The following is a 27446-nucleotide window of genomic DNA, read 5'->3' as shown; positions in this document are numbered from 1 at the left end:
TGTAAAAAACAAATAGATAATAAATACGCAGGCTTTCATTCGGGAAGTCGGGCGTACGGGGGGGGGCTCTGTGACGTTTCCCCTAGCAACTCCCCAGCAACGGCTGGCGCCATATTTTTTGGGGAGCTCTCGTGATCAATGACATTATTTTAGATTTATCAGAATGCTTAAGAGTTGTTGTGTATAACGGGTGTTTAGCTGATGCGAATGCGGACGGGAAGTTTTTCATCGTTCCAAAGCAGCTGTAACTCCGGAAAATTGGTTGTCTTTTATCGGCCACGCGAAAATAAGGTAGTTTGTCAGGGCGTATCATCGCACAAACGGGTCTCAGCGGTTTTGCCACTCTTGCTCTAAGTAACGGCTTGAAGTTTTCAGTCTGCGGCGCGTATACGGTGAAATACTATGTAAGTTAAATGGAAAATGAATTGGATAAATATAACTATTTAATGTATTTGTTTATTATATGTTCTATTCTTTCCATGATGACCGTTGAGGATCTACTTGCCTCTTGCCTCTGCAGGTCACCGCTACATAGTGCACCTTTAAAGGCCCCACAAACAGACCGAGATGATACCATATGATGATATATTCATTAATTGAGTTCACTATATTTTAATTTACTTTATTTTAATCAACTCAACTAGGAGGTTTTGATAAATTAACCTAAATCATTAATAAAACCTGTATTATTTACTATATATTCTGGTTTTCTGCAGTTTTACACTGCCAGGTAGGATTGCTATAATTTTTTTTAATTGTTTCTGAAATTATGATAATATATTTTATTGTATTTCATTCTTTGGAGATTGAATAGAGGTCGTCCTGTCTGAGATTTGTGATCCCAACAATACCCCACAATAGCTCCTCGGGTCAGCTGATGTCATTTGAGACTAGAGATAATAAAGATAATACAGAGACGACCAGTAATTGTTATAAATATAATGAACTGAAATGTACATGTTTCACAAATGTGTTAATTATCACATAAATTAATGGGAAAGCTAATGAGCTAATGTTTAATCTTTCATCTTATTGTTTGTACGGCTGTTAAGTATTTTGCACTCAACACGCACAGCAGAACATTTAAGTGGCTTATTTTATTTTGTGAGTAGGGGAAGGTCGCGTGATCAAATGATTAATCTCTTGTTTTATTTTTATTTCAGGATGTGTAAGTACCACTTTAAAAAAATCCTTCAACATTATTAAAATAAATAGCGCACAAGTAGTACAAAAATTGCACTTTAGTCCTAAGTATTAGCTTTCAAAGAACCCGTGTGGTTATTAATAAATGTATTAGTTTTACAACAATTTCCATGTTAGTGCATTGTTTGTAATCACCGAAAACTAAATCGTCATATTTATTGTTACCTCTAAATGAGTCCTCTGCATAAGAGAATAGGAACATATGTTGACTTGTTTACTGGTGGAAGAAGTAACATGGGATTAGACTATCCTCTGCTGATTCTCCATGTTGCACTTACATGTTTCTACAGATGCCCAGAGGGGACATACCTACGTGGCGAGGATTTAATTTGTGCTTCTCACACGTGTCAATGCCAAGTTGTCATACACGCTTACAAAAGGAGCAGTTATCAATTTCCTTCCCTATGCATGCCAATAAATCCCACGCATGGGATCTCATCAATATGAGTTTATAAGCCACTTTGATGAATGGCCTGATTATGTCTGCAAAGCGATTTTAATGGCACAGTTGTATAAATATGTGCTGTATGTATGTAAATGTACTGTACGAACTCATTCAGCTGCTGTCAGGTAATCCGTATATGATATAAACATTGAAATACCAGCCATATAATTTAAATGAATAGATGTTAGTTGGATTACTTTATACTGTTGGTGCGTATATATCTATCTATCTATCTATCTATCTATCTATCTATATATATATATATATATATAGAGAGAGAGAGAGATAGATAGATATAAATATATATATAGAGATATAGATATAGAGATATAGATATAGATATAGATAGATAGATAGATAGATGGATAGATAGATAGATAGATAGATAGATAGATAGATAGATAGATAGATAGATAGATAGATAGATAGATAGATAGATAGATAGATAGATAGATAGATAGATAGATAGATAGATAGATAGATAGATAGACAGATAGATATATAGATAGATAGATAGATAGATAGATAGATAGATAGATACATACATGAATACATTCATTAATAACTACACTGGTTACAATATACACACATACTTTTTTTTAAACTATTCATAAATTTCTGAACTCTGAATCATGTCCCACAAGCAGATTCAATCTGGCTGGTTGACTGTGTGAAGAGATGAGAGTTTAAAATTTAAAAAAAAAAAAAAAAAGAAGTAACAAGTAGTCCTACTTTTCTTACTAAAGTAAGAGCAGAGGTCTTAATCCAACATGGAGGTCCAAAACTGAACAGCAGATCGAAACAATGCATGTAATGAGATCAGTGTGGCAGTTTCCTAATGGCAAAAAGCCTCATCGCCACGAGGAAGAGTTAAGAAAAACAGATGCAACAATTTGAATATATCTTGTATGAACTACAGGCAGGACACATTTAGCACAGTGACGTAGCTACTGGGCTACCGAGTTAGCATCGCTATCAGCTAACATGCTAGTGATGCTAACTTGGTTCCGCAAACAAACGTTGCTTTGGCAAAGGTCGGCGCTCTACTGAGTGCACGTTCTAGTTTAGTAAATGAATCAATAAACAGACGAGGCACTTTTTTGTAGCTCGGGTATATTGAAGCGTCTCAAGGGCAACAAGTATTTATTGCCCGTTTTCTTTCTGATGCATTTTCTTTCTGCTGCACTGGCAATTCTTGGTGGGCAGTTTGGTTTGTTTTCTTTTAATTTGATTTATTTCCAATCACTGGCTTAATAAAGACTCATCAGGGTCAATTAATTTGATGATGTGCATAAACAAAAACTTTACTGATAAAACAAAAAAAACTGAAAATCAGGATCATTAAGAAAACAGATGTGTGAGCATTGTTTGGCTCCCCTATCCCATCCCAATTTATTTATTTATTTTCTTAATTAAGGGGCTCTCAGAGTAGTGGTCCAAACAATCAATCCCTAGTTTCCGTGGGAGCCAGGGCTCACTGCATAAATACCACAGCAGGATGGTTAAAAAAAAAAAAAAAAAAGGTGCACTTTGCTTGATTAGCTGATGCCCTAACCTCTTCTCAAGGCCAACTGTGGATGACTACAGAAATTATTGATATATATATATAAAAAAAAAAAAAAAGTGTCCTCCTGTAGGAGAAGTTTAAGTCCTTGTCGAGTATTGTGACAGCGCTGAGACGAGGGGCCAGTGACAGCGGCGGGGTGAGAGTCTGATTGAATGGCAGTGGAGGACCATACATCTTTAAATTCCTCATTATCCACTAACACACAGACACCGCGTCTGCTCCTATTCCATTACTTACTCCTCTGTATTGTCATGCTCCGAGAATTCAATGTAGTACCTTTTATTGTAGAAAATGAAAAATGTCATTTTCCCCTTCTCTCTCTCTCTCTCTCTCTCCCCCTCTCTCTCTCTCTCTCTCTCGCCCCTCTCCTAACACTAATTTAAAATGTCTCATCTCCCTGTGCGTGTTCAACAGTCTGATTGCCTCAGCGCTGAAGAAAGAGGCCTAAGAGGAGGAATCCCCTCGCTTTGTGAAAAGGAGTTCAGGTGGGAGCAGAGCGGCAGCAGGAGGAGGAAGAGGAGGATGAGGATGGGGCGGGGATGATTCATGAAGGCAAAAATCTGCAGCTTCATCAGAGTTGGTCAAGCAGGACAGCTGCCGCCGCCCTCCTGAACTATAGCAAAAAGACCCACACCTTCAAGGACTTAAGGTCTTCCTATTATTTTCCCCTCCTCGCGCTGTCATTTTCTCTTTTCTTCCTCGAGCATTTTCTTTCTCTCTCTCAGCTTACTGCCACTGTGCGGGGTCATGGGCACAACCTACCAAAGAAATAAGTCCTTAAGGTGTGCGGTCTGTAATTTTGACTGAGGGGAGTGGAATTTGACATAGCTCAGTGTGTTTCAGTTCAGTTTTATCTTCCATCATGTTTTTTTTTATTTTGTGTTTAATTGGTTACACTCAGCTATTTTATTGAAAACTACATTATTCCTTACATTTTTTATTTATTTAATAAGAGCCCGTCGTTGGTGCTTCACTAGAAGAACGATCTGGTCTTGAACCTCAGTGTTTGCTCTTTTCAGGTGGTCTTGTTTCCTCCTACAGTCCCCGTATCTCCTGTCTTGGGGATATGATGGAGATAGATGGAATATAATGTGGTCCTGCATTGACCCGGGTCGTTAAAATGTGGGACTTTAGACTGGATTGAGGTATGAATGAAAATCTTGAAGATGCAGAATTGTATTCTTTGGTTGAAATGATTGTTAATAGTATATTTTAAAATGTACATATCCCTCAATGTCGTTTTTTTTGACAAATCTAGGCATCACACCAGGAGCAGTGTTGTATAAACAGAACCATTTAAACGAATCAAGAATCTTGAGTTACGTCATTGTAATGCATTTATTATTCATTAAACACGTTTTTGAAAATTATTGTATGAGTATTACAAATTGGTCTTGACAGCATTAAAGCTTTTTTTTTTTTTTTTTTAACCATTATATGCAATTCCAAACTCAAACAAAGGCCGGCAGCACCTGCAGGACGGAAGCACACCCAGGACACCCCTGTACTCATTTCTGTGGGGGGGGCGGGGCAAAAGACACGGTGTTCTACTGCCCTCCAGTGGGCAGTCGCAGAAATGCAGCTCCTGCGGCCGGCAACACGGATTTCTGTTACTTGTCCTCAGTTTAGATTAAAACTTCAGCATGCTGCGGCTTTATGGGGACAAGGTCGATAGAATGATAAAGGCCATTTAGCAGCATGCTGTTAGTCTCAGGAGATGCATCATCTGCTTATCCCTGTATATGATAATATCTAATATTATCTAACTTTATCCTGTCATATTGACATTTTCACTTCTATGCTATAAAGTCTGTGTTCTCACTATGTGGAGTTTTGCTACAAAAATGTATCCCAGGGGTTAATGAAGTATTTCTATTCAATTCTATCTTCTGCCAAATGAAGTTGGTAAAAAAAAAAATTTTTTTTTTTTTTTACAAGTATCCCACTTTTGTTTTTTAAAGTTACTTTCTTTCTCACCTTGGAAACCCTATTCCTCTGCCTTCTATCCATTTTTTTTTTTAAAGTTAGGCAAGTGGACTGCTGGGGGGGGGGGGGGGGGGGGGGGGGTCCAGTGTCTTGCTCCAGGTCCTGCAGTGGGATTTCAACCGAAGTACAATTTTCCCTAACTTCTAGACCGCACCGATCAACTTGAATCATTGTTTTCACAAACTGTTTTTGTTAGTCAGGTAAAAACGTAGGGGATTGTGACTTGTTGCTCTTAAAAAAGATATCAGATCTAAAGTGAGTAAAATTATTTATTTATGGTTCATGTGAATAAACAGCAGAAAGGAAACTATTTTTGTTTAAAGTTGCGGATTATATTTATTCCCCCTTTATTGTAAAAAAAAATTCAAAAATAAAAAATTTAAATGTCTGACAAGTGAAAGTGCAGAGGCAAATCAGCCTGCAGAGTATTTTAGGAAGGAGTAATCCATGTGCTCAGTAGTGCGTCTTGTCCAGACCCCACCCAAAAAAAAAAAAAACCCTCCTCCAGTGACTGTTTATGGCACTAATAGCCCACAGAGTGCACACTTAGTAAGATCTCCTGCAGTCAGTATTCACACAGATTAAGATGTCAGGCGCCTGAGACAGGAAGGACGGGATCAGGAATCTGTGTGTACAGCATTAGATGAAGAGGCTTCTCCCCTGCCTGTATATTGGTGCCTAATCTGCCCTAACAAGATAGACCTCTCTGCTGATGATAGGACCCGTAATGATGGAGGAGGAGAGAGGAGGTTCGCAGCTAAGCCTGAAGTAAGCTACTTTGGCACAGGGACGCACGGATGGTCGCACCGCCGCCGCTGGTGTGTGTGTGTGTGTGTGTGTGTGTGTGTGTGTGTGTGTGTCCAGTTATTAAATCAAATATGTGACACCAAGTGGCTTACAGCTCCAATAAGCCACAAGGCCACTTTGGCTTTAATTTGGGGATGAGACCTGATGCGTGTTGGACCACAGCTCCACTTATCTGACTGTTAAATTTCAACATTTGATTGAATGACTCATCGAAAATCAAGAAAAAGTAGAAATAAAAAAAAAAATAATTAAATTAAATTAAGGTACTTCTTGAGTTCTTATAAACCTCAGACTCGCTGCACTTTTCCTTAACCTCATATTGTCTAAAGTGACTTATTTTTGGAACTTGGGAGTATTTCTTCTTGCTTTTCCACCTTCACTGTGGTAAACTGATGATACTGGTATACATGATTTGAAAGCTGTACTAAACTTTCATTGGTGCTGCTTTTGAATGACTTCTGCTTTAAACGTCTCAGAATGGATTCAAACCAATGACCTTCTTGCTGCGAGCAAACAACCCTTACTGCGACATGCGCTTCATTATTAGTTTACCTTCATACGTCTCGTCTGCATGTCCATAGTGCATCCCAGCTGATTGACACTTTTTCTAGTGATTAGAAATACATGCCAATACATGGACATTCAGACATCCGTGTTCACCATTATCCTTTGTAGTTGTGTATTTAGGATCAATTTGTGAGAAACAATAACTTATTCATTCCATATAAAACCAAGTTAGACGAGAAAACTTAGTGTATTGATATTCTATGTGTGCTCCATGAGTAGGACACCCATAAAAACAGGAGAAGACGGTTACTTCTTTTTTTTTTATTGATTCATTTGAGTTTGTTTTACTACAGGACAACAATGTGTTGAAAAGAAGCTAGAACATCTGTACTGTGTGAAGCCAGTAACCCAAAACAAACAAAAAAGCACCGTAGCACAACAGTCAGGTTGTCGGAGGTTTAACAAGCCACAGGAACTTAGAACATGGCACACGGCAGTAAACATAAGGCAGACACTTTTATTCCCAACTACGAAAGAGATTTCAAAGCCTGTCGCTTCAAAGAGAAGGTAAAGCTTTAGACTAACTTACAGACTCGCTGCTCATTGGCTCGAAATTGTCGTCCAGCATTACGACTCATCTATGTATATTACAGCAAAGAAAAAAAAGAAAATCCAATAATAAAACTTGTTGTGCTCCGAGTTAAATTATTGTTGTTACATCGTTTGGAAAACGATAGTTTGAACTCATTCAGATGCTGATTTATTGAATTCCTACAATCTGGAACCCAGTAAATACTGCAGCTGCTCGTGAAACTCAAATCTCCAGTGGCGAGAAAACTGAAACTCCCGAGGTTGACTCAGCAGAACGAGAAACGATCAACTACAAACGAGGTCGTTTATTAAGGAGAATCATTGTGATGCACAGTACAGATGCTATAGAGGACAACCGCAGGCAAAGGCGCTATTTTTTTGGCTTCACCCCTTTTTCCTTTTCAAATTGGGCGATCTGGTTAAAAATGCTCAACAGATTAGCGGGCAGGTCTTTTTTAGGCCCCGCCCCCTGCTCATTGTGATTTCCGGTGCTTTCGTTTCTTTTACCGAGCGACGCGCGCCGGTCCTCCTCTGCTCTCCCTGCGCTGGCTTCGTCTCTTTTCGCTCCCTCGGCCGGCCGGACGGCGCCCCTCCCTCTGCTCTCATACCTACCATCGTCTAAGGAGCTTCGTGAGTCGAGCCTCGTCCTGTTTTCCGGACGTTTGGAGGCAGAACCTGAAAAACTAGTCTTCTGGGAGAACTCCACCTTGGCCGATGAACAAAAAGATTTCTGCATTTGATTCTCATCTAAGCTGCTTCTCCTCTTGGATTCACCGTCTCTCCCTTCTCTGCTCCTGCCCCTCCTCTCTGGGCTCCTGGTGGCGCTGTTCTTCCTCCCCCTGCTCTCCTTTCTGTCCCTTTTCTTTCCTTCCCTCAGCGAGGAGTCTGACTCCTCCTCTGAAGCTGCCGACAGCGAGTACAGCTGACATATCCTCTTGTCGTCCGTATCCCTCTGGTCCTCATCCCTCACTTCGAAGGCCAGGCCTCCCCTCTGGTTGAGAAAAGTGGCGGAGGTGTTGGGCGGTTCAGGAAACCACTCCAACTCCTCCTCCTCTTCCTCCTCCTCCTCCTCTCTCTCCTTCCTGCCTCGCTCACTCTTACTCTCCGAGCTCCTCCTGCTCTCCCTCGAGGAGACCCTACGATGGCGCTTGCTTCCACGCTCAGACCTCCTCCGCTTCTTTTTTTTCTTTCTAGACCTCCTGCGAGAGGACGAAGATGACGAGGAGGAGGACAACCTGGAGGAGGCGGAGTTTGACGAAGAGGAAGAGGCTGACCGTTTGCGTTTTTTCTTCATCCTAAAAGAAAGAAACATCTCTAGTTTTTTTTTCCCCCTCAAGTTTACAAACACTTTAGCAGCAGCTTATTTAACCACCATACATTTAAAAAAAAAAATGTGAAAAAAGTGCGCCTACTTACTTCTTCTCCTCTTTTAGGATCTTACGTAATTTGTCAGCACTGATCTGACTGCTCGTAGCTTTCTCCTGCTCTTTCGCCAGCGCTTCTTCTCGCAGGCGAATGGATTTCTTTACAGTCGCAGGGTGAGGCAGTGTAACAAGGCATGATGAACGTTTGCAAGCAAATGCCCACAAAATGTTCCGAAAACATGCAAGACGGACCCGCGAAAGAAACGGCGGTTATCCATTTATTTTAGACGGTCGAGTTCAAGTGAGCAAAGTGAGGAAAAGTGAAAGTGTTTGTGAAGGGCGATGAGAGCATCGCGGCCACACAGCATGCAGACGGCAGTATGAGGGAGAGGGACCGGATAGTCACCATTGAAAAGGGGGCGGGATGCAGTGCGAGGCAGAGTATGGAAGCAGATGGAAGGAGGCAGGTGGAGGCAAAGATGTGAGGAGAAGTCAAACAGCATTTATTACCCATTGAGATGGAGACGTTACCGTATTCGGACCACGGACACGGCGCGCACCAGTGTCCAGGGGGGGAGAGGACGGAGAGGCGTCAGTGTCGGCGTTGGAGGTTAAATGTGTTTTTGGCACGCCGGCCCACAAGGCAGGTGACAAGGCCGCGACAGTCAGAGGGTCAGAGGGCGAGAGTCCCAGGGGCGCAGACACACACAGATACACCAAAACACTTCATCAGTATTACAAACCACAAAGCGAGGAACACACTGCAGATTCACAGAGGAAGGACATCCGCTCTTTATGTACATGAACGCTCTCGCTTCATAGACCGTGTGAGCGCCGACACACCCAAGTACGCTCACAGACACTTTGCAAAGTGTCCTGGAGTTTAGAGTAGAAACATCCAGAAAACAATTGTTGTTTCATTGGTGGTTGTAGGAGGAAAATCACATTTCAACCAGATATAAATCGGAATTGATTATTGAGAGACTTAATTCTCATATATCCTCCTGGTAGAAGTAGTGTTAGTGCGAATAATACATGTTTAAGGCTTTGACCATGACCATGACCATGTCTTTATGTTAATAAATTAATTCTCTGTTGAACAAAGACTTCATGTATGGTGTTCTATTAGATATCAAAAATCAAAACTTCTGAATATACACAAAGTGTATTCTTCTCTTTTGTATGTGGTGTGCGTGTGTCCCACTCACCTGGATAGTGTTTGTGATCTCAGTGAGGGCGTCCTGGGCCTCAGAGTTCGACTCATCTAAAGACAGAGCTCTCCGGTACAAGCCCTCCGCTGTCACAAGTTTCTTTTGTTCTTCTAACCTGCAAACACAAACATTTTCTTTTTACATTCACATCAACAGGTTTGTGTTTTGATCTGAAAGGCAACCCAGAGAAACTGATGCTCAGTCCACCTGCCTGTCCATCCGTTAACAGACAGCCATGATTAAAATAAATGAAAGAACGAATGGTGACATAAACATGGAAATAATAAACCATATAGCCAAAGGTATTTGCTCAGCTCTCTAAATCATTGAATTCAGGTGTTCTAATCACTTCCACATGTGTATAAAATCAAGCAGCTCGTCACGCAGACCATCTCCATGAACATTAGTGAAAGAATGTGTTGCTCTCAGGAGCTCAGTGAATTCCAGCGTGGTGCAGCGACAGGACGTCGCCTATGCCATAAGTCCAGCCATGAAATTTCCTCGTAATCAACAGGAACTCAGCCACCAATGGAAGACCACGAAAGACCAGCAGATGCCGCGGCACATAGTGCACAGAGGTCGTCAACTTCCTGCAGAGTCAATAGCTACCGACCTTCAAAGGTCATGTGATCTTCAGATTAGCTCCAGAGCGGTGTGTAGAGCTTCAAGGAGGGTTTCCATGGCCGAGCAGCTGCCTTACATTACACTATCACTTCCAGAACACGCTGTTTACAGTATCGACAGTTCTTAATGACACCAACTCTATTTTCTGTTTGAGAATGAAAATGATCACATCATTTGATGGATAAAAGGCACTTTTACTCAACCTTTCCTGGACCGTAACAAAATTACCACCGACATGTGACGTGATTAACACAGACTTTCGCTTGAGTAGCAAATTACCAGACAAATGGACAAGGAATTGAGCAAGTGTGACAAGGTCATGGGAGGAGCTCTAAAAGTGTTGCTCTTGTGGGGTGACCCTGGTCAAGTCTCACTGATGCCGTCTGCTGCCAACATCTTGGCACCAGAAGCGGGTTTAGTGGAGTGCGTGCTTCAACAGGTCAGGATGTTTCAGAAGCAATAGAAGGACTTACATATGATTGGTCAAGCGGTCATAATGTTACTGCTAATTAACTTTGGAAACCTTCTTCACAATATCCTGGATGCCAAAACCCAAACAAAACAGGTCTTCATGTCCTATTCAGTGCTTACTGTTTTCCTCTCTCCACCAGTGTCTGGCAGAGGTACTTCTTAGCGTTACGATGGTCGGGACAGTTCTCCAGCGCCAGTTCGAAGTCTGATATAGCCTTCATGATGCTGCCTTTGTTAGCATACCTGGAAATAAACAATGAAGGGATAGGGTAAGGGAATATCTGACAGAGAAATTCTGCTCATGAATTAATTACATTTTTATATCAGGACTGCTGTCAAACTGTTTTTATGCTACGACCACTGAAAGTTGTCTGCTTGTAGATTAAAAATTAGTTTTCTTTCAACTCCTTTCATTACACCAGTGATTAACACTTTTAAGATATTTGCAGTGTGCCCCCCCCCATTATTAGCTTTCACCGAAGATAAATCCAACTCTGTTCCCATTAATTTTGAAGCTGTGCTTTTGATGAGTCTGTTATGGAAAAGTGTCATAAAAACCTACAATTAAGAGCTTTTTTTATTTTCTCTAACAAAAGGTTGAAACTTTATCAGCACACGGTTAAATCTACACAACATCATGTAGTTGGATTTTAGAATTGAATATAGGAGTACAATGCATTAACTTCTAACATAAAGGTTATCAGACCCAAGTAACTTTGATAAATATCACAGAGAAGAAGATAAGTGAGTGTTTTGTAACTTCTAGAAGGAATTTGATGCTGCAAATGTAAATTAAACTCACAATGCTCCACGAGCCACTAGCGCTTCTACATTGTTGGTGTCGATTTCCAAAGCCTTGTTGTATTCCACCATGGCTTCCACGTGACGACCGTGTTTGAAGTGGTCCACACCTGCTCGGACGCTGATATGAAAACACAATGAAATGAACCAAGTAAATAGAAGGAATATTAATATCCGACCAGAACAAACAAACTAAGAACAGCGCACAGTGGTAAATGTTTCCTCAGCAGCACTAATTAAATATACTTTGTCTAATTACCACTTCAATGCCCAGGATGCGGACTGCTTCTTCCTGATCACGGAGGCAAAGTCCTCTTCTTGGAAAAGTTTACTGTGAAGGAAAAAGGCTCAAGTAAGAATTCAGTTAAAATGACGACAAGTCGAACGCAACATGTGAAGGAAAGTGACGTTAAAGATGCGAAAGGCTTTAAGTTGAACAAAAAGGTTTCTTGCTCCTTGTCTTCCAGGTTGATGGCCACAAAAATAAATAAATAATTCACCCACACCAACAGGAGGCCAAAGTATAACTGAGCACTTCTACCACATCTATACATGATAATTCTAATTCATTAAAATGAACCAACTGTATATCAATAAGTTATGTTCTTATTTAAACATGCAAGTACTTGAAATTCTTCATTTTGAAATGTAATAAATAGTATAACTACAGACCAATTATAAGTGATATAATAATTGTTTTATTTCATTTCTAACACAATAAATAAATAACAAAACAATCAATACTATAAAAAAGAAAACAGCACGCTCGAGATGGAGTAAGAAGAAGCATAAGCTTATTAAATCCTACCACCACTTTTACTTTTTTTAAACAATCACCTACTAATAAGCTCAAATAACCACAAAACAAAGCAACCACAAGTAAATAAACTGGTAAATGAACAGAAGGTAAAATCTATTTTTGAAAATGGCGTAAAATCAGGTTAAAAAGTTCGTCCACCTTCATTAACAACTGGAACCAAAATGTCCCGGTGGTCAATAACTCGTCTCACTGGAAGCTCAGAAGACATGAGACAGTTACTCTTATATTATCTCATTTAGTATAAAATCTTTGGCCCGTCGACCTACTAATGTTTTGGTGTAAGTTGTGATGATTAATTGATTAGGTTGTTTTTTTTTAAAATGGATCTTTCAGCATCAGAGTTTACATTACAATCCAGACGAGATGATTGTTCAATCTTTTCGATGAGAAGGGTCCAGCCACAACAAAACATTTACCTCTGCAGCCCTCGCATCATCGATGGCGGATGGGTGTCCTTGACTCCTGCCTTATCCAGCAGGTAATCCACTACGGAGGGGTTGTGGTAACCATGGCACACTCCCAGTATATATTCGTACGTCTGAGTGGAGTCGCTTGCTGCACGGAGGCTTCGACTTACGGAAAAAGACGGGATTGAAAATACTTAAGCTGAAACAAATCATGAGCTCAATATCACAGTTTTATTTTTTAACCACATAGTTTATGCAGTGATTGTTTTGGGAATAACAAAGTTCAGCTTTTCCTGCACAGTTTTGATAAACTGCATGTCTATACAGACTACATCCACCACTCGTCAAATCTGTTATGAGCCTAAAAGTGACCGTGTGGTTACCTGTAGTGTACGGGGAGCTCCTCACGGGTGATGACACCCAGTTTGATGTGATCCAGGCTGGGGGAAAGAGAGTCCAGCTGGAGAGACACGGTGATTTTCTCCTGGTAGCGGTCGATGTCTTTCACTCCAGCTGTAGAGCACAAGTTTAAATAGCTTAGAGGATTCTCCCTCCGTTTCTGTCAAACTTACCGTTTCCTCTGCCAAACATCAAGTCTGCCGAAGACAGAAAAACTCTTAAGCACACTGATTTAATAGAGCCACGTCTTTTATTTTACACTGTTTTAACTTTATTCTGGAGTAGTTTCTTTTATTACGTGTCATTTATGACTCCACCCCTTTTGTTTTTTTTAACTGCGTCTGTACACATGATTAGATATTATCAAAACAGCTTGGAGTGTCCATATGCATGAGTGTTGGCGCGTACATGCAAATATATACGTGGTTCGAATTGTATGTGCGTATGTTTTTCTTTTTACCGTCTTTGTCAATGTATTGTGAAGCGGCATGGACCTTAAGTAAGCTGATTAAACGCGATTCTGAATAAAACTGCTTCAGGTAGACATGTGTTCATGTAAACAAGTCAATCTGATCCCTCAATCAGAAAGAATTCATCATGTGAAAAAAAGCAGCTGATGCTTGTGGTGCTATAATATTTAATTTGAAAGTTACAAGCCGGCGCTCGACTAAATCATACTGCAGGGGCTTTTTAAAGTTGGATACCTACTTTGTAATTACACAGTGCTTATTTGGAGCTCTTTTGAAATTAAACATTAATCATAGGCGCCAAACGGTAACTTAAAAAAGTTTAAAACAGACCGAAAGTAATATAAAAGAGCACAACTAGTAAAGAAATTTTTTTTTAACGGTAATTGTCAACATGCCTGCGAGACTTAACACTAAAGTAATGAACCAAAATCACTTGGATCAGTGCCGTTCATCTGTCTAGAACATGGGTGTCAAATAAACGGCTGACCCGGCCCGCGGACTGAAACGTAATGTGAAAAAATGAGCAGGGAAGCCGTATCATGATGAGGGTGAATTTATGAGAAAGTAGGAGCTGAAGGCTGCAGAAACCCAGTGACTAAAGAAGCTGTAAAACGTGGGAGAGGAACAACAGAATTTCAGATCACAATGTTTCAAGAGTAAATTATTAAGTCTGTTTCTGTTTTTATTATATGCAAAGGGAACTATTGGAGTTGTTATTCATGTCATCAGGCTCATTTGAACAGTTCCAGAGCCACCGAGATGAAACCGAGATTCACATGGGCCATGAACTAAAGCGAGGTTGGCGTCCCTGGCCGAGAGACGAAACCGAGGGTCATTTAAAACACAAACCTCTGATGAGGTCGCCGATCTGGTAGTAGGACAGGGGGTCGTCATGGCTGCCAGAGGAGGGGATTTCTCTTATGTGACACAGGGCCTGCAAGCAGAAACAACACGAGGAGAACATTAATTCTAACACGCAACACATGTTGAGCTGTGTGTCGACGGCAGCGCGGGCAAGACTTTGTTAACCTACCGACAACTCCAGGTCCTCTATGTCTCTCTTCAGACCTCCTGCCATGCAAAGCAGAGTCAGAAAGAAGCCGTATCCTCTGATGTTGTTGATCCTCCCGATGACGATGTCTCCTTTCTCCAAGTCCCTGTACATCATGGCTCTCCGCTCCTTGTACGACACCTCCATGAACAACTCCAGCGGTGGCATGACGGCAAAAGGCTCTAGAAAGGTCAAAGTCTGATCAGAGAAATGTACAAACGTGCTCTACAAGAGAAACATTGAAACATGTCGACTTTCTATTGTCATTGGCTCTTTAGAGCTTCACTGTTTGTGATTATTTTACAAACATGTTTAGCAGCAGTGGGACTAAATATCTCCTGAAGTGAACTATTTTTGTATTCTGGTTGACAGGTCTAAGACACAATTCAAACAGTCACACACGTTTGATAATTGACAGGACAAAGTATTATTCACATTTGTTACCAAATCTATTTCAAACAAACGTTTAACTTTGGTGTTTCCAGTGTCCAGAATGTGAGGACCTGTTTGTCATTTAGGTGACAAATTATTTGAACCATGTCATGCCTGAGAAACATAATGAAATGTATTCATGAAGTACTCAAGCCAACTTCACTTTTCTCAGTTATGTTGTAGTTGCAGGCATCTGAAACTGAAGTACGTGGAGAAACTTCATGCATCCACAGGAACAACATCCAAACTCCACTTAATTGATGCATTTACCTTGAAATTATTACAATAAACTAAAAACATTTATTATTTGCAAACAATACGTTATAAATAGGACCGTAATGCCCAATAGCATTTGGCCATTTTTTTACTGAAATCTTTTGAGACCTGTATATTTGGAGACTTGTTAAATTTGGTCAATAAATTGCTTTGTGTTGTAAATAGCACAGAAAATGTTTCACACTCACTATAAAGTATTGAAATATCTTGACACATCACTATGGGTGCTGCTTTTACAATGAATGCCAATGAATGCTAATGAAGTGAATGCTGAGGATCAGAGGTTTGAAAGATGTACTTTTATTCAACGTGTTTTCGATTGAATAGAGCTTGACTCAACTAACAAATTCTATAATAACGATGAGGTGGTGTTCAAACATATCTGTTGCTCTGTTTGTCTTCTAGTATAAATAGATTTTGATACAAATGTGAAAAATCAAACAAAGGGCAGTTGAATCGAACTTTCAGATTTGAATTGATACGGCTTGAGATGGAGTGAGCAATATGGAGTTGAACTGAGAGACACCTGCAGCCTCTTCCTCCGTCTCGTGGTACTCTCCTTGAACAGCGGCCGTCTTCCATTCAGGAGAGAACAGGATGTCTGCCTTCCTGGCAATGAACTGCTCCACAAGCGGGTTGCCCTGCCTTTCGGCCCTTTTCAAGGAAAACAAACATTTAGCATTTGACAACATTTGAAACTTCACAATAAATTCCTGACAAACACGGGCGAGATTCATCAAATGTGGAAGACAATTATGTAAATTTTGTAATTCACACATCAAGTATCAGTCAAAACGGGGAGAGAACTACTAACTATTGAACTAACTGGTTAAAAAGCCTGAAATGCAGAAAACCGCTCACACAATATCCATAATTGATAACTGAAACATACAACCACGCACTGTTATAAAAGCATTATGTATTCCATCCGTCTTCTATCCCACTTCATCCAAATTATTGTTCCAGCAGCTGACCATGGGTTAAAGTCATGTACACCCTGAACTGGTTACTAGTCAATCCCAGCACACACGCTGTCACACACATTCACACTTAGAATCAATTTAGAGTCACCAATAAACCCTGAAATTCATCTTTTTGGACTGTGGCCAGACATTAAGGTACCCGGGGGGGAAAAAAACAACATTCAAGCAAAGACAGTATAGATAACATGCCACACATACAAAGCCCCCGAAGCTCAGACTCAAAGATGGGAAATTCTCACTAAGAGAAACACGTAAACCCTTCACCAATTTACAGGTACAAGTATATCACTCTGTGCAATCTTTCACAATATTTACTTTGCAAATACCAAAATGTAAACCAAACTGGAAACAATAAAGAAACCCAAAGAGAAACAAGAGAAAACACAAATCACTAAAAGGAAACTGAATTTGGGGGGAGGGTGAACAGAACCAGAATCAGATTGCTCCCAAATATTATACATTAAAAAAAAAAAAATCAAGACATAAAATATGATAAATGAAAATAGAAATTAATGCATGCAAGACGAGTAAAAGAGGAAACAATTCCTAAAATATGTTATATCAATCATTAATGGGGCACTAAATGATCAGAATGACTCATAAACCACAAAAGAATCTCCACATAACGATAAAAACGTGAGTGAAATGTCCAGGTGGGACTAAACAGTTCGTCGGGGTGCATCAGCCCTTGGTGGGACGTGATATGGGTGGTCATCATGTGTGAACCCACATACCTTTCATAGGTGGCTTTGCACAGGTCAGACACCACCGCCTGGAAGTCTGGGTTCTCGGTTTGTTCACATTTCAGTTTGTTGAACAGTGACTGTCCATGAAAAGTCAAAGACTGCCTCAACAAGTCTCTGTCCATGCTGCATTCACATTATTCTAACGAGCAGAAACAACCTCCCGTGGCTCGGACACCGTGTAGGACAACGCGACAGAATCAAAAACCTCCAGAAACCAATAAAGAGTTGGTCATTTGAATGAGGAAAAGTCCCACTTAACGCACATTTATAAAAAATACGTGGCAGTACATTTATCGCTAGCTGGGAAAAGCTAACAAGCTAACGCTTCAGCGTTTGATGATGATTTTGCAGAGTTATCATATAAAAAAAACCTCTGGAAAGTCTGTGCTTCACAAACCGCAAACACTCCAGTGTCCGACAACAACAAAAAACCCCACCTTTATGTTTAAACTGAGTAAAATTCATAAGCAGATGAAAGAAAGAAGAAGCTAAATTCTGCGTCAAACTACTACATATCAGTACGCATGCGCACAATGTGCCACGCAGCCTCTTCTTCCTCTATGGACAGGGGCCGGTCAAAAGCTGCAGAGGCCAACTGCTGCCCCCTAGTGTCAAAACCATGTACAGCAGCCCAGCCGATCCACACTTATCATTCTTGATGGACTTATTCTGGATAAAGTTATCGAAGTTCAACTATGTTTTCGGAGCAAAAAAAAAACTAAAAATATTGTCTTCTGTAGCTTTTTGATTTTTTTTTCAAGAGTCGCTTCAAAATACTTTCAAAGACTCGGTGCGCCTGCAGTGGACACTGCTTCAAAGCATTGTAGTATGACATAGTTGTATGTACCACTAGAGAGAGAGAGAGAGAGCGAGAGAGAGAGAGAGAGAGAGAGAGAGAGAGAGATAGACCTAGCCTAGCACCTCTTTGCCCTGAGACATGCACTCATTTGCTTGATGTCTGTTGGTAAAGTTTAGGGGCAAAATAAATAAATAAATCTTCAGAACCACTTCCTTACTTTTTAATGTATAACTTCCTTTTGCAAGATATGACTAGACCATAAGGATTTTTATCAGGGCACTAATGAAGTTACTAACTTCAGTTACTTTGAATCCTGCATTCTTTTGCCCTGAAAGAAAATATGTGAACAAGCACCAATATACATCTATTCACCAATTTCATACATTTGATCAGAAATGCTTGTTTTCTTTCTGTTGTCACAATAGCAGTGAACCCTGTCATGACTTTCACTTTATCCATCATGATCTGTTTGAGTGGATTTCACGGTATAGTGCAAGGTTGAGCAGACAGAACCTGTGACAAGTTAAGTGGAGGAATTAGCGTTGTCCTCACAAAGGACAATACAAGAGTCTGGGTCGAAAAGCATCTGGCGAAACCGGTTTGGTGAACAGTTCTGGGAAAAGGATAACGTCATGTGATTCCTGTCAGCCACTCTCAGGCTTCCACTAACAGCAATTGCATTGTTGACACTTCTTTTTAAATGGAGATGCTGACAGATTCATCTTGTTCCCTGCTCATTAACTATCTATTATGTATCATGTGGAATTCTTCAGTCCAACTTTGTTATGATATTGTATTAATGGATTGGCCAAAGTCTCCCACGCTGTTTCCTGCTGACACTATTTTTCCTTGTGGGAAAATCCCTTGGTAAATCATTAGTTGAGTCAATGCTTTCATTAAAAAAAGAAAGTTTACTTATCCAGTCAGTCAAACCCTTCATCACACACAACCTTTGCATACACTGACAATCACGTCCTTGCTAAACCTCTGGGCAAGTAAATGGTAAATGGATTTCACTTTTACGGCCCGTTTCCACGGCTTGAGCGGCCCCCAAAGCACTGTCACAGTTCATTCTATTCACCCGTTCTCACACACACACACACCAACGGAGGCGGCTGCCATGCAAGGCGCCTAATCCATCCATTTGTAGGAATTTGGGGTTCAGCGTCTTGCTCAAAGGCACTTCGACAAGGGGACCTGGAGACCGATCGAAAGACGACAACTCTACCAGCCGAGCCACAGCCGCCGCAGTTAGAAGATCGATATCCCATCTTAAGGTAATGCGAGAGCGAACTGTGAATTCGTCTTCAGTTGTCGTGTTCCACAAATACTTGGAACACAATAAACTGTTATTTCTCTCAAAACCAATGAAATACAAAGGTCTCAAGGAGAATCAAACAGCTCAAATGAGGTATAAGGCAAAAAAACGACAACAAAAAAAACAAAAAACATTGAGGACGTTTATCATTAAGAGCAAAATTTACTTTTGCCATTTTGTGTGTCAGTTTGTGGAAAAAGGCTGCATATCTGGTTTTGTTGTAATGTTAAATAAATGTCCTCACTGTTCATAATAGACGTATTGCTTTTCATTTAAAAAAGAAATTGGGTATTTGTAACTGTTTTATGTTTGTATGTAAAATGAGTGAGAACAGAGATTGTGGGAATTAATATCTGTATCCCGTATGCACAATAAAATCCTGCTTATATTACAAAGAAATTGCAGCCTAATAAGTGACTTGGTTAATAATTAAAATATGTTCTCTTGATAAAGCAAATTGAAAAAGATTAGATTAGATCAGCTATTCTTATTTTTCTCACCCCTTTTCACACACGTCTGTTTATTAATATATGTACAGTATATACAGTACAACTATTATACAAATAAATTTCACTTCTTACATGGTTATTGTACTGTTTGTGATACTTTTTAATAAATATATAAATATCAATACTATTCATACACTGAGGTTATTTTGACATTTTTGCACCCGTTTCAGTTCAAATAAGTACAGTTACTGTGTGTTTCAACACTGGGCCTATAGATTATTTGTTAAAAGTAAACAATACCCAGGAAATTAGAGATGCTGCAGAAACAAGAATTAGCGTCCACGTTTCTGAAAATGTACTTTTCTTTATTGAGACATGATGTAAAAAGTGCATTAATGTTTGGCAGAGTTCTGTACAGAAGCTTTGCATCCGGTTCACTCGCATGTTTTCTGTCTATGCTTTTAAGTGCAATCAGAATCTACAAGTTGTATCACAATGAAAATGTTGGGAAAAGACATTTTAAGTTATGGTGGCCAAAAATATGTCATTTGCTGTGAACAGAAATGTGTCATTCTGTGTCTGTACAGGTCTCAAGTGATGGAAAATATAATGATGCATTATTAGTGGGACAATGCCATATCACTTCTGTTTTTTTGTTCCTTCACATTGATCAGATGAAGAGTGGAGAGGTTTGACGTGTGAACATTTCACACAAGGAAAGAGAAACTGTGTTTGTCATTGTTATATCAATGACCGGCCAAGTTTAAAGCTTCCACACGGTGGACAACGGTGAAGGAAGTAAACAGTCAGTCTAATCTCACATTGCAGTGCATTTCATTTCATGTTTTTTTTTTTTTTTTTTTGCATTGTCTCAAATCTGCTGGCACATACATTTTTTTTTAATTTTTTTTATTTTTTAGCCGACCTGGTTTTTCAGGTTTCATGAGAATGCCTTGACTCATACCTGGTCACTCCTTCTGCTCGAGCAGGAACAATACAAACTAAAAGCAGCCGTCATTACCAGACAAAGCACCAGCCTGTTCTGATCCCGGTGAACAGAAACTCCTCTCATTATGGAAAGAAAAATCACTTCATGGATACTTGGCTGTTTAGTCATATCTTCATTACAAGGTAAACAAAAAATATTCATCTATTCCTTTTAATGAACGTCACCGTTTGTTCTTCTGATTTATAGAGACGAGTTGAAATCATTGCCTGAGCAGGTATAATTATATAATGAAAGTGGTTTGTAAAACCTATTATTGTAAAAACTATAGCGCAACTTTGATAATGCCTTTTCCAAAATCTGTGCAAATATAAAACATACAAATATGAATCATTTCCATTTGACCGCCTGACTCTTGGACAAACTAAATCAAAATTAAAAAAAGATCTGAAAACATCTGAAAAAAGGTTTAATATCCTTGTTGCTCATTGTTAGTATAAATAATGGTTGTTTGGCAGTACTATTTGATAACTGTCCACACAAATATTCACTAACTATGCCAAACTTCAATTCAACAGAACTTAAGAGGGATGTACGAATGTTGAAAAGTCCCACAATTTGTTCAACATTTTAATGATTCATCAGCAACTGAAAAGGACTAATTGTGCAAACATTGACATCAAAGTGTGAAAAAAAAAAAACAGCATTCAGTAAAAACACTGATCAAAATTACAACAAGCACTCTAGAATTAGGATTAGAGCAATATCAATTATTATGTATGTATACATATTAATTATAATTACAATAAAACATTGAGAGCATTTGAAGTTTGAATTTTAACGCGAATCTTTTCATCACAAACATTTACCACGTGACTGAATTTCAGAAGTTATAGAAACTCAGCATCTTTTTATTTTGTTTTTTTTTAAACCCGAAAAGTGACCACTAAATGTTATGATTAAAAGAAGCAAGTGACTAAAATACTGGTCAATAATAGGCACTGCATATAGCTGCTTCTGTTGTCGGAAGAAAAGGTTGATAAAAGAAAATCATTTTGTTCATAAAATGTTTTAAATGTTGACATTAACATAATACATGGTAAATGATTGTGTTTGTTCACAGTAACAACTAGAGGACAATCGTCCACGGCAATGGCTACGGGTCCAACAACTGCATCATTGGGGGACACAACAGGTCCTATAACTGCAGGTCCAGGAACTGCAGGTCCAACAACTGGAGGCCCAGGTACTGCAGGTCCAACAACTGGAGGCCCAACAACTGCAGGCCCAGGAACTGCAGGCCCAGGAACTGGAGGCCCAGGAACCGCAGGCCCAGGAACTGGAGGCCCAGGTACTGCAGGCCCAGGAACTGCAGGTCCAACAACTGCGGGTCCAGGAACTGGAGTTCCAACAACTGCGGGTCCAACAACTGCAGACCCAGGAACTGGAGTTCCAACAACTGCGGGTCCAGGAACTGCAGGCCCAGGAACTGCAGGTCCAACAACTGCGGGTCCAGGAACTGGAGTTCCAACAACTGCGGGTCCAACAACTGCAGACCCAGGAACTGGAGTTCCAACAACTGCGGGTCCAACAACTGCAGGCCCAGGAACTGCAGGTCCAACAACTGCAGACCCAGGAACTGCGGGTCCAACAACTGCAGGCCCAGGAACGGGAGGTCCAGGAACTGCAGGCCCAGGAACTGCGGGACCTACAACTGCAGGCCCAGGAACTGTAGGTCCAACAACTGCAGGCCCAGGAACTGGAGGCCCAGGAACTGCAGGCCCAGGAACTGGAGGCCCAGGTACTGCAGGCCCAGGAACTGCAGGCCCAGGAACTGCAGGTCCAACAACTGCGGGTCCAGGAACTGGAGTTCCAACAACTGCGGGTCCAACAACTGCAGACCCAGGAACTGGAGTTCCAACAACTGCGGGTCCAGGAACTGCAGGCCCAGGAACTGCAGGTCCAACAACTGCGGGTCCAGGAACTGGAGTTCCAACAACTGCGGGTCCAACAACTGCAGACCCAGGAACTGGAGTTCCAACAACTGCGGGTCCAACAACTGCAGGCCCAGGAACTGCAGGTCCAACAACTGCAGACCCAGGATCTGCGGGTCCAACAACTGCAGGCCCAGGAACGGGAGGTCCAGGAACTGCAGGCCCAGGAACTGCGGGACCTACAACTGCAGGCCCAGGAACTGTAGGTCCAACAACAGCAGGTCCAGGAACTGCAGGTCCAACAACTCGAGGCCCAGGAACTGCAGGTCCAACAACAGCAGGTCCAGGAACTGCAGGTCCAACAACTCGAGGCCCAGGAACTGGAGGTCCAACAACTGCAGGCCCAGGAACTGCAGGTCCAACAACTCGAGGCCCAGGAACTGGAGGTCCAACAACTGCAGGCCCAGGAACCGCAGGTCCAACAACTGCAGGCCCAGGAACTGGAGGTCCAACAACTGGAGGCCCAGGAACTGCAGGTCCAACAACTGCAGGCCCAGGAACTGGAGGTCCAACAACTGGAGGCCCAGGAACTGCAGGTCCAACAACTGCAGGCCCAGGAACTGGAGGTCCAACAACTGCAGGCCCAGGAACTGCAGGTCCAACAACTGGAGGCCCAGGAACTGCAGGTCCAGCAAGTACCACAGCTGCGGGTCAAACAACTGCTGGTCCAACAACTGGAGACCCAGGAACTGCAGGTCCAACAAGTACCACAGCTGCAGGTCCAACAACTGCAATCAGAACAATAGGTCCAACAAGAGATACATCTGCATCTCCAACATTCACATTTCCAACCACTCTTGGTCCATCAAATTCTACAGGTGGGGGTAAATCAATCAAGGCTGATTACAAGAAAGACAAACAGAAAAACCAACTTTATTCTTTTCTTCTCATTACAGATGGAGCGCTTCACTGTCTGTCCTGCATTGATGGGCAGTGTTCGCTTGAGGAATCTATCCCTTGTGGCGTCAATATGATATGTATCACAGCTACCATTTTAGGTAGTCTTTACCATATGTATTAGATCTTATCAAAATACACACTCAGGTTTTATGTGATTTGTTTCAAAATATCAATAAACTGCCTTTTGACTCTGTAGTATCAACATCAAGAGCTTCACAAACGACAATCAGCAAGGGGTGTGTGTCCTCGGCGCTATGTCCAACCCAAGGCGATAGGACATTCTCAAGCAACAATGGAATTCTATCTGCTCGGTGCTGTGACACAGATAACTGCAATTCAGAGAATATAACTGGTGAGTACAGGTGAACGGGATGCATATTTAGAATACGTAAATAGTTCTTTGGTTTTACCAATAACTTTTTCTTTTTTTCCCTCAAGCTCCACGATTGTCCAACCAGTCTCTGTCAGACGGTCTGCAGTGTTACACTTGCTTTCCTGTGAATCAGTGCAGTTCCATTTTACAGTGTCGCGCGGAGGAGGACATGTGCTTTCGGGAAAATTGTGAGTACTCCCGTTCCAATTTTCTCCTCTTTGGTGATTTCAAACTTTTTAGGTCACGTTCCTTTTTCAGGGTTAACGAAAATTTGGAATAATGAAAGACAATTATTTGAACTTACTTAATAATCACAAACTTCTTTTCTTTCCACAGTGACAATTAATTCGGTCTCTTCTGAAATTGCTGGTTGCACATCTTCAAACATGTGTCAGACTACTCCGAGCTCAACGACCGTAGACGGCGTTACTGTCATCAGAGGGGAATCAAATTGCTGCAACACCAGTTTGTGCAACTTTATACCACCTCCTTCAACGAGCCAACCTTTTACAAGTTCACCATCAACTGCCACGACCAACATAACTATAACCACCACCGGTTCAACAACGGCATCGACGGTCACCATTGGAACACCAACGCCAACGACTGGTGGTCAAACAACAACAAAGTCGGGTAGGTTGTTCTTCATTTACATCAGTGTGGTAGACTTAAAAAAACATGCAAATCATGATTCACTGTCATGGAGGGGAGCAGCAGAAAGTCCATCTGAAGTTTTCAAACAATAAAGAAATTGTTAAATTAAAGAAAAACCCAAACAAACCTAAATGATCTGAAATTATCATTTAACCAATTTCAACCAAAAGAGTGCCGAGATCACTTAAAATGTGTCTCCTGTTGAAAATAGTAAAAAAAAAATGTTGGCACAGGGATGGCAATTGCTGCTACTTCTATCAGCTGGTGAAGATAAGAAGTGTAGTGACAAATATTTAAAAAGACAAAAAAATATCACGGTCTATTTTCATTATACCGTTATACTGACATAATTTAATATTACTGGTGTTCAATTAATCATTGAGGTGAATTTAAAAACTAGACTCATTATCAACTGCCTTATAAGCTGGCTCGCACTGGCCAAGAAGATTTCCAAAATGTTTCGTTTACAAAAATCATTAAGGCACATTCCTAATTTGTGTAGCACCTTTTTTAAAAAGAAAACAAACGGGATCTTCAACAGTGAAAGACTAATATTATAGCCTAGAAATGTTGGTACAATACAATTTTGGTACTATAAATTAACCAAACAAAGCATTTATTGTTATTGTGCCATTTTTAATTGGTACAGTGCTTATAATCTTAATCATTTTGAAACATATTTGTTTTTAACTTGCCTTAAATTGTATAATTGGGGACGTCATTCAATACAAGGACTTTATGTGTGTAGAGTCAAGACAGTCAGTACATACAACCAAAATTGTTCATGTCGAATGAGCAAAACAATATTTAAAATGACAATTTACCCTCCGTTGTAAGGATCAATATTATATTATACTGGTGTTGTATTAGAAATGAACTGTTGATTTGCTTTAACAGAACTTTTAAACATGTGAACTGTTGCAAGACGAAATATACAATCATGTTCTTAAATTCATACAGATCCGGGACCGGCCGCACTTTTAGGAATACAATTAGAATTGTCCTCCATCGAAAGCCTCAGCAATGAAGAAATATCTGCATTGATTGAAAATGTAAGTCAAGAAGAAAGAGATTGCTAGTATGAGACAATGCGATGCTTCCACTCACATTTAATCTCTGCTCTCTCTCAATTCAGGTTTTCTCTGGGCTCCTGGACGGCATCCCTCACACGGTGACCGTTAGGAAGGTTCAAACATTGTGACCGACGACCACGTGACCCGGAAATAACCCAAAGATAAGACAGGAGGACAGTGAGGGTGTGCTGGATGATGTGAGACAATTTGCTTCAGTAAGATTTGCGGTATTTTGTCCAGTTCAAACCAGTTCAATGTTATAGTGTTCCAACATCATCATCAAACCAACACATAGCCTTCATCTTGGGATGTTTTCAAACTAAAAGGTAGGCTGTGTGGCCTTTTTTTGTTGTTTGTTTTTGTTTACACTTCATATTTTTATCAATCAGCAGGTAACTTGTCGGATTGTATAATTTGTGTCGGAGCAGGTGTGGGTGTCAGATTGCACAAAACAATGAATTTGTAACAGGGTTTAGTCACTCCCACGTTTGAGGAACAAGTGCAGAGCTGATAGTTCAGGTAACCAGGGAGCGGCTGAAGTTATGCGTCTTACTCGCCTCCCTATTCGTGTCACAATGAGGAAATATTCAACTTTAAACATTAACAACGGAGCGTGTGACCGCTGTCGGCGGAATCAGAAAACTCATTCATGTGCGACGTGTTACTGGCAACACACACACACACACACACACACACAAAAGGAGTCTTTGTTTTTTTACCTGGGACGTGCAGATTTAATCTTTTATCTTGTTTTTCCAGTTCAGTAGAAACCACGAAAAAGAAAAAAAGTTTTTTATGAAATGTATGTAATGCTTGAAACATGTGGCTGAACAGCACAGGGGACAGTTTTTAAAACAGGTCGTTTTGAGTCCGTTTCTTAATATAGTGACACTTCAATTCAAACTAAATAAAAACACAGAACACCATAGTATGATCAGTGATGTATTTATCTGTATTTTCTTATTAACTTTAAAGTGAAATTCTCTTTTTAATGCATCCGTTTTCGCACTGAAATTATGTATGGGAGTGCATTGACCCCACTACATTCCAATTAAACACAATGAAAAAATTTAAAAAACAGATTTTCCATTTTTGTCAACATTGTAAGGAAATCTTTTAACTTAAATCCTACACTGAATGACTAACATTTGGAGTTTGCAGGAGTTATTCTGAGGCTGTTCAAAAATCATTTAGATCGCATAAATCTCCCTCACTCTTTCGGAAGGTGACCCTGGATGTCCCAGGCTTGTTTTTAAAAGGTGAACTAATACAACATGGAAAATAAAACTTGACCAATGCTCACCTACAATGTGTAACGTTGAGAAAACCAGCCACATTAGAACGGTTATGAAAGCAGCCCAAGAAAATAGGACAACTATTTATTGTAATTGGAGAAGAGTCTCAGTTTTGTTCTGTTGGCAGAATAAAATTGTCCAACTCTTTTTTTTATAATTACAGTGTCACTGTATAATTTAAGAAAAAAAAAAAAAAAAAAAAAAAAAAAAGATCGCCCCAGATTTGAGATATTTTAACGTCAACTTACTTAAAGGAGACATATCATGCTTTTAAATCCTTCCTTTTTACATATAAATCATACAGTTGTGGTCTATACAACGCGGAACTGCAATGCTTGGGTCTGAATTCCTCATTATTATAGCTCCACAGGCCCCTTTTCAACCCCTTTTCTGATGCGCTTCTGAGAGCAACTCGTTTTGGGGCGGTCTCTTCAAATGCAAATGAGACACTTCATACCCCTCCTCCTCTCCAGGTTGCAGAGGT

The 27446-nt window shown here is 40.5% G+C and overlaps 2 protein-coding genes across 2 annotated transcripts; one reads left to right on the top strand and one right to left on the bottom strand.

Moving 5' to 3' along the window:
* Nucleotides 1-6824: 6824 nt before the first annotated feature.
* On the bottom strand, nucleotides 6825-17712 carry ttc14 (tetratricopeptide repeat domain 14). Its single transcript, XM_080474320.1, has 12 exons — nucleotides 17150-17712; nucleotides 15959-16086; nucleotides 14707-14906; nucleotides 14523-14607; nucleotides 13188-13317; nucleotides 12814-12969; nucleotides 11837-11908; nucleotides 11579-11698; nucleotides 10897-11019; nucleotides 9679-9796; nucleotides 8523-8629; nucleotides 6825-8401 (listed from the first exon to the last, which is right to left on the bottom strand). The coding sequence occupies exons 1-12, from the start codon at nucleotides 17281-17283 to the stop codon at nucleotides 7477-7479; spliced, it is 2298 nt and encodes a 765-aa protein (XP_080330446.1). The 5' UTR covers nucleotides 17284-17712; the 3' UTR covers nucleotides 6825-7476.
* A 3517-nt stretch (nucleotides 17713-21229) lies between these two features.
* LOC308115511 (uncharacterized protein) lies at nucleotides 21230-27141 on the top strand (the record flags this gene model as incomplete). The annotated part of the gene is made up of 8 exons (XM_080473068.1): nucleotides 21230-21265; nucleotides 21807-23485; nucleotides 23564-23665; nucleotides 23764-23919; nucleotides 24006-24128; nucleotides 24277-24573; nucleotides 25555-25646; nucleotides 25730-27141. 3 exons carry the CDS (start codon nucleotides 21230-21232, stop codon nucleotides 23592-23594), a joined length of 1746 nt encoding a protein of 581 aa, XP_080329194.1. The 3' UTR covers nucleotides 23595-23665; nucleotides 23764-23919; nucleotides 24006-24128; nucleotides 24277-24573; nucleotides 25555-25646; nucleotides 25730-27141.
* Between the last annotated feature and the right edge of the window lie 305 nt (nucleotides 27142-27446).

Source organism: Lipophrys pholis, assembly GCF_963383615.2.
Source record: "Lipophrys pholis genome assembly, chromosome: 10".
Lineage (NCBI taxonomy): Eukaryota > Metazoa > Chordata > Actinopteri > Blenniiformes > Blenniidae > Lipophrys > Lipophrys pholis.
Note: the sequence above shows the minus strand (reverse complement) of the source record. Positions and strands in the feature narration are given on the sequence as shown.

Excerpts from the sequence above, each read along its gene's own strand:
- ttc14 (XM_080474320.1), bottom strand. The coding sequence starts at position 17,283 with ATGGACAGAGACTTGTTGAGGCAGTCTTTGACTTTTCATGGACAGTCA. Across the intron at positions 11,020-11,578 it reads CTAGTGGCTCGTGGAGCATT|GTATGCTAACAAAGGCAGCA; the intron begins GTGAGTTTAATT and ends GTTTATTTCCAG. Across the intron at positions 9,797-10,896 it reads CTGGTGGAGAGAGGAAAACA|GTTAGAAGAACAAAAGAAAC; the intron begins GTAAGCACTGAA and ends TTGTGTTTGCAG.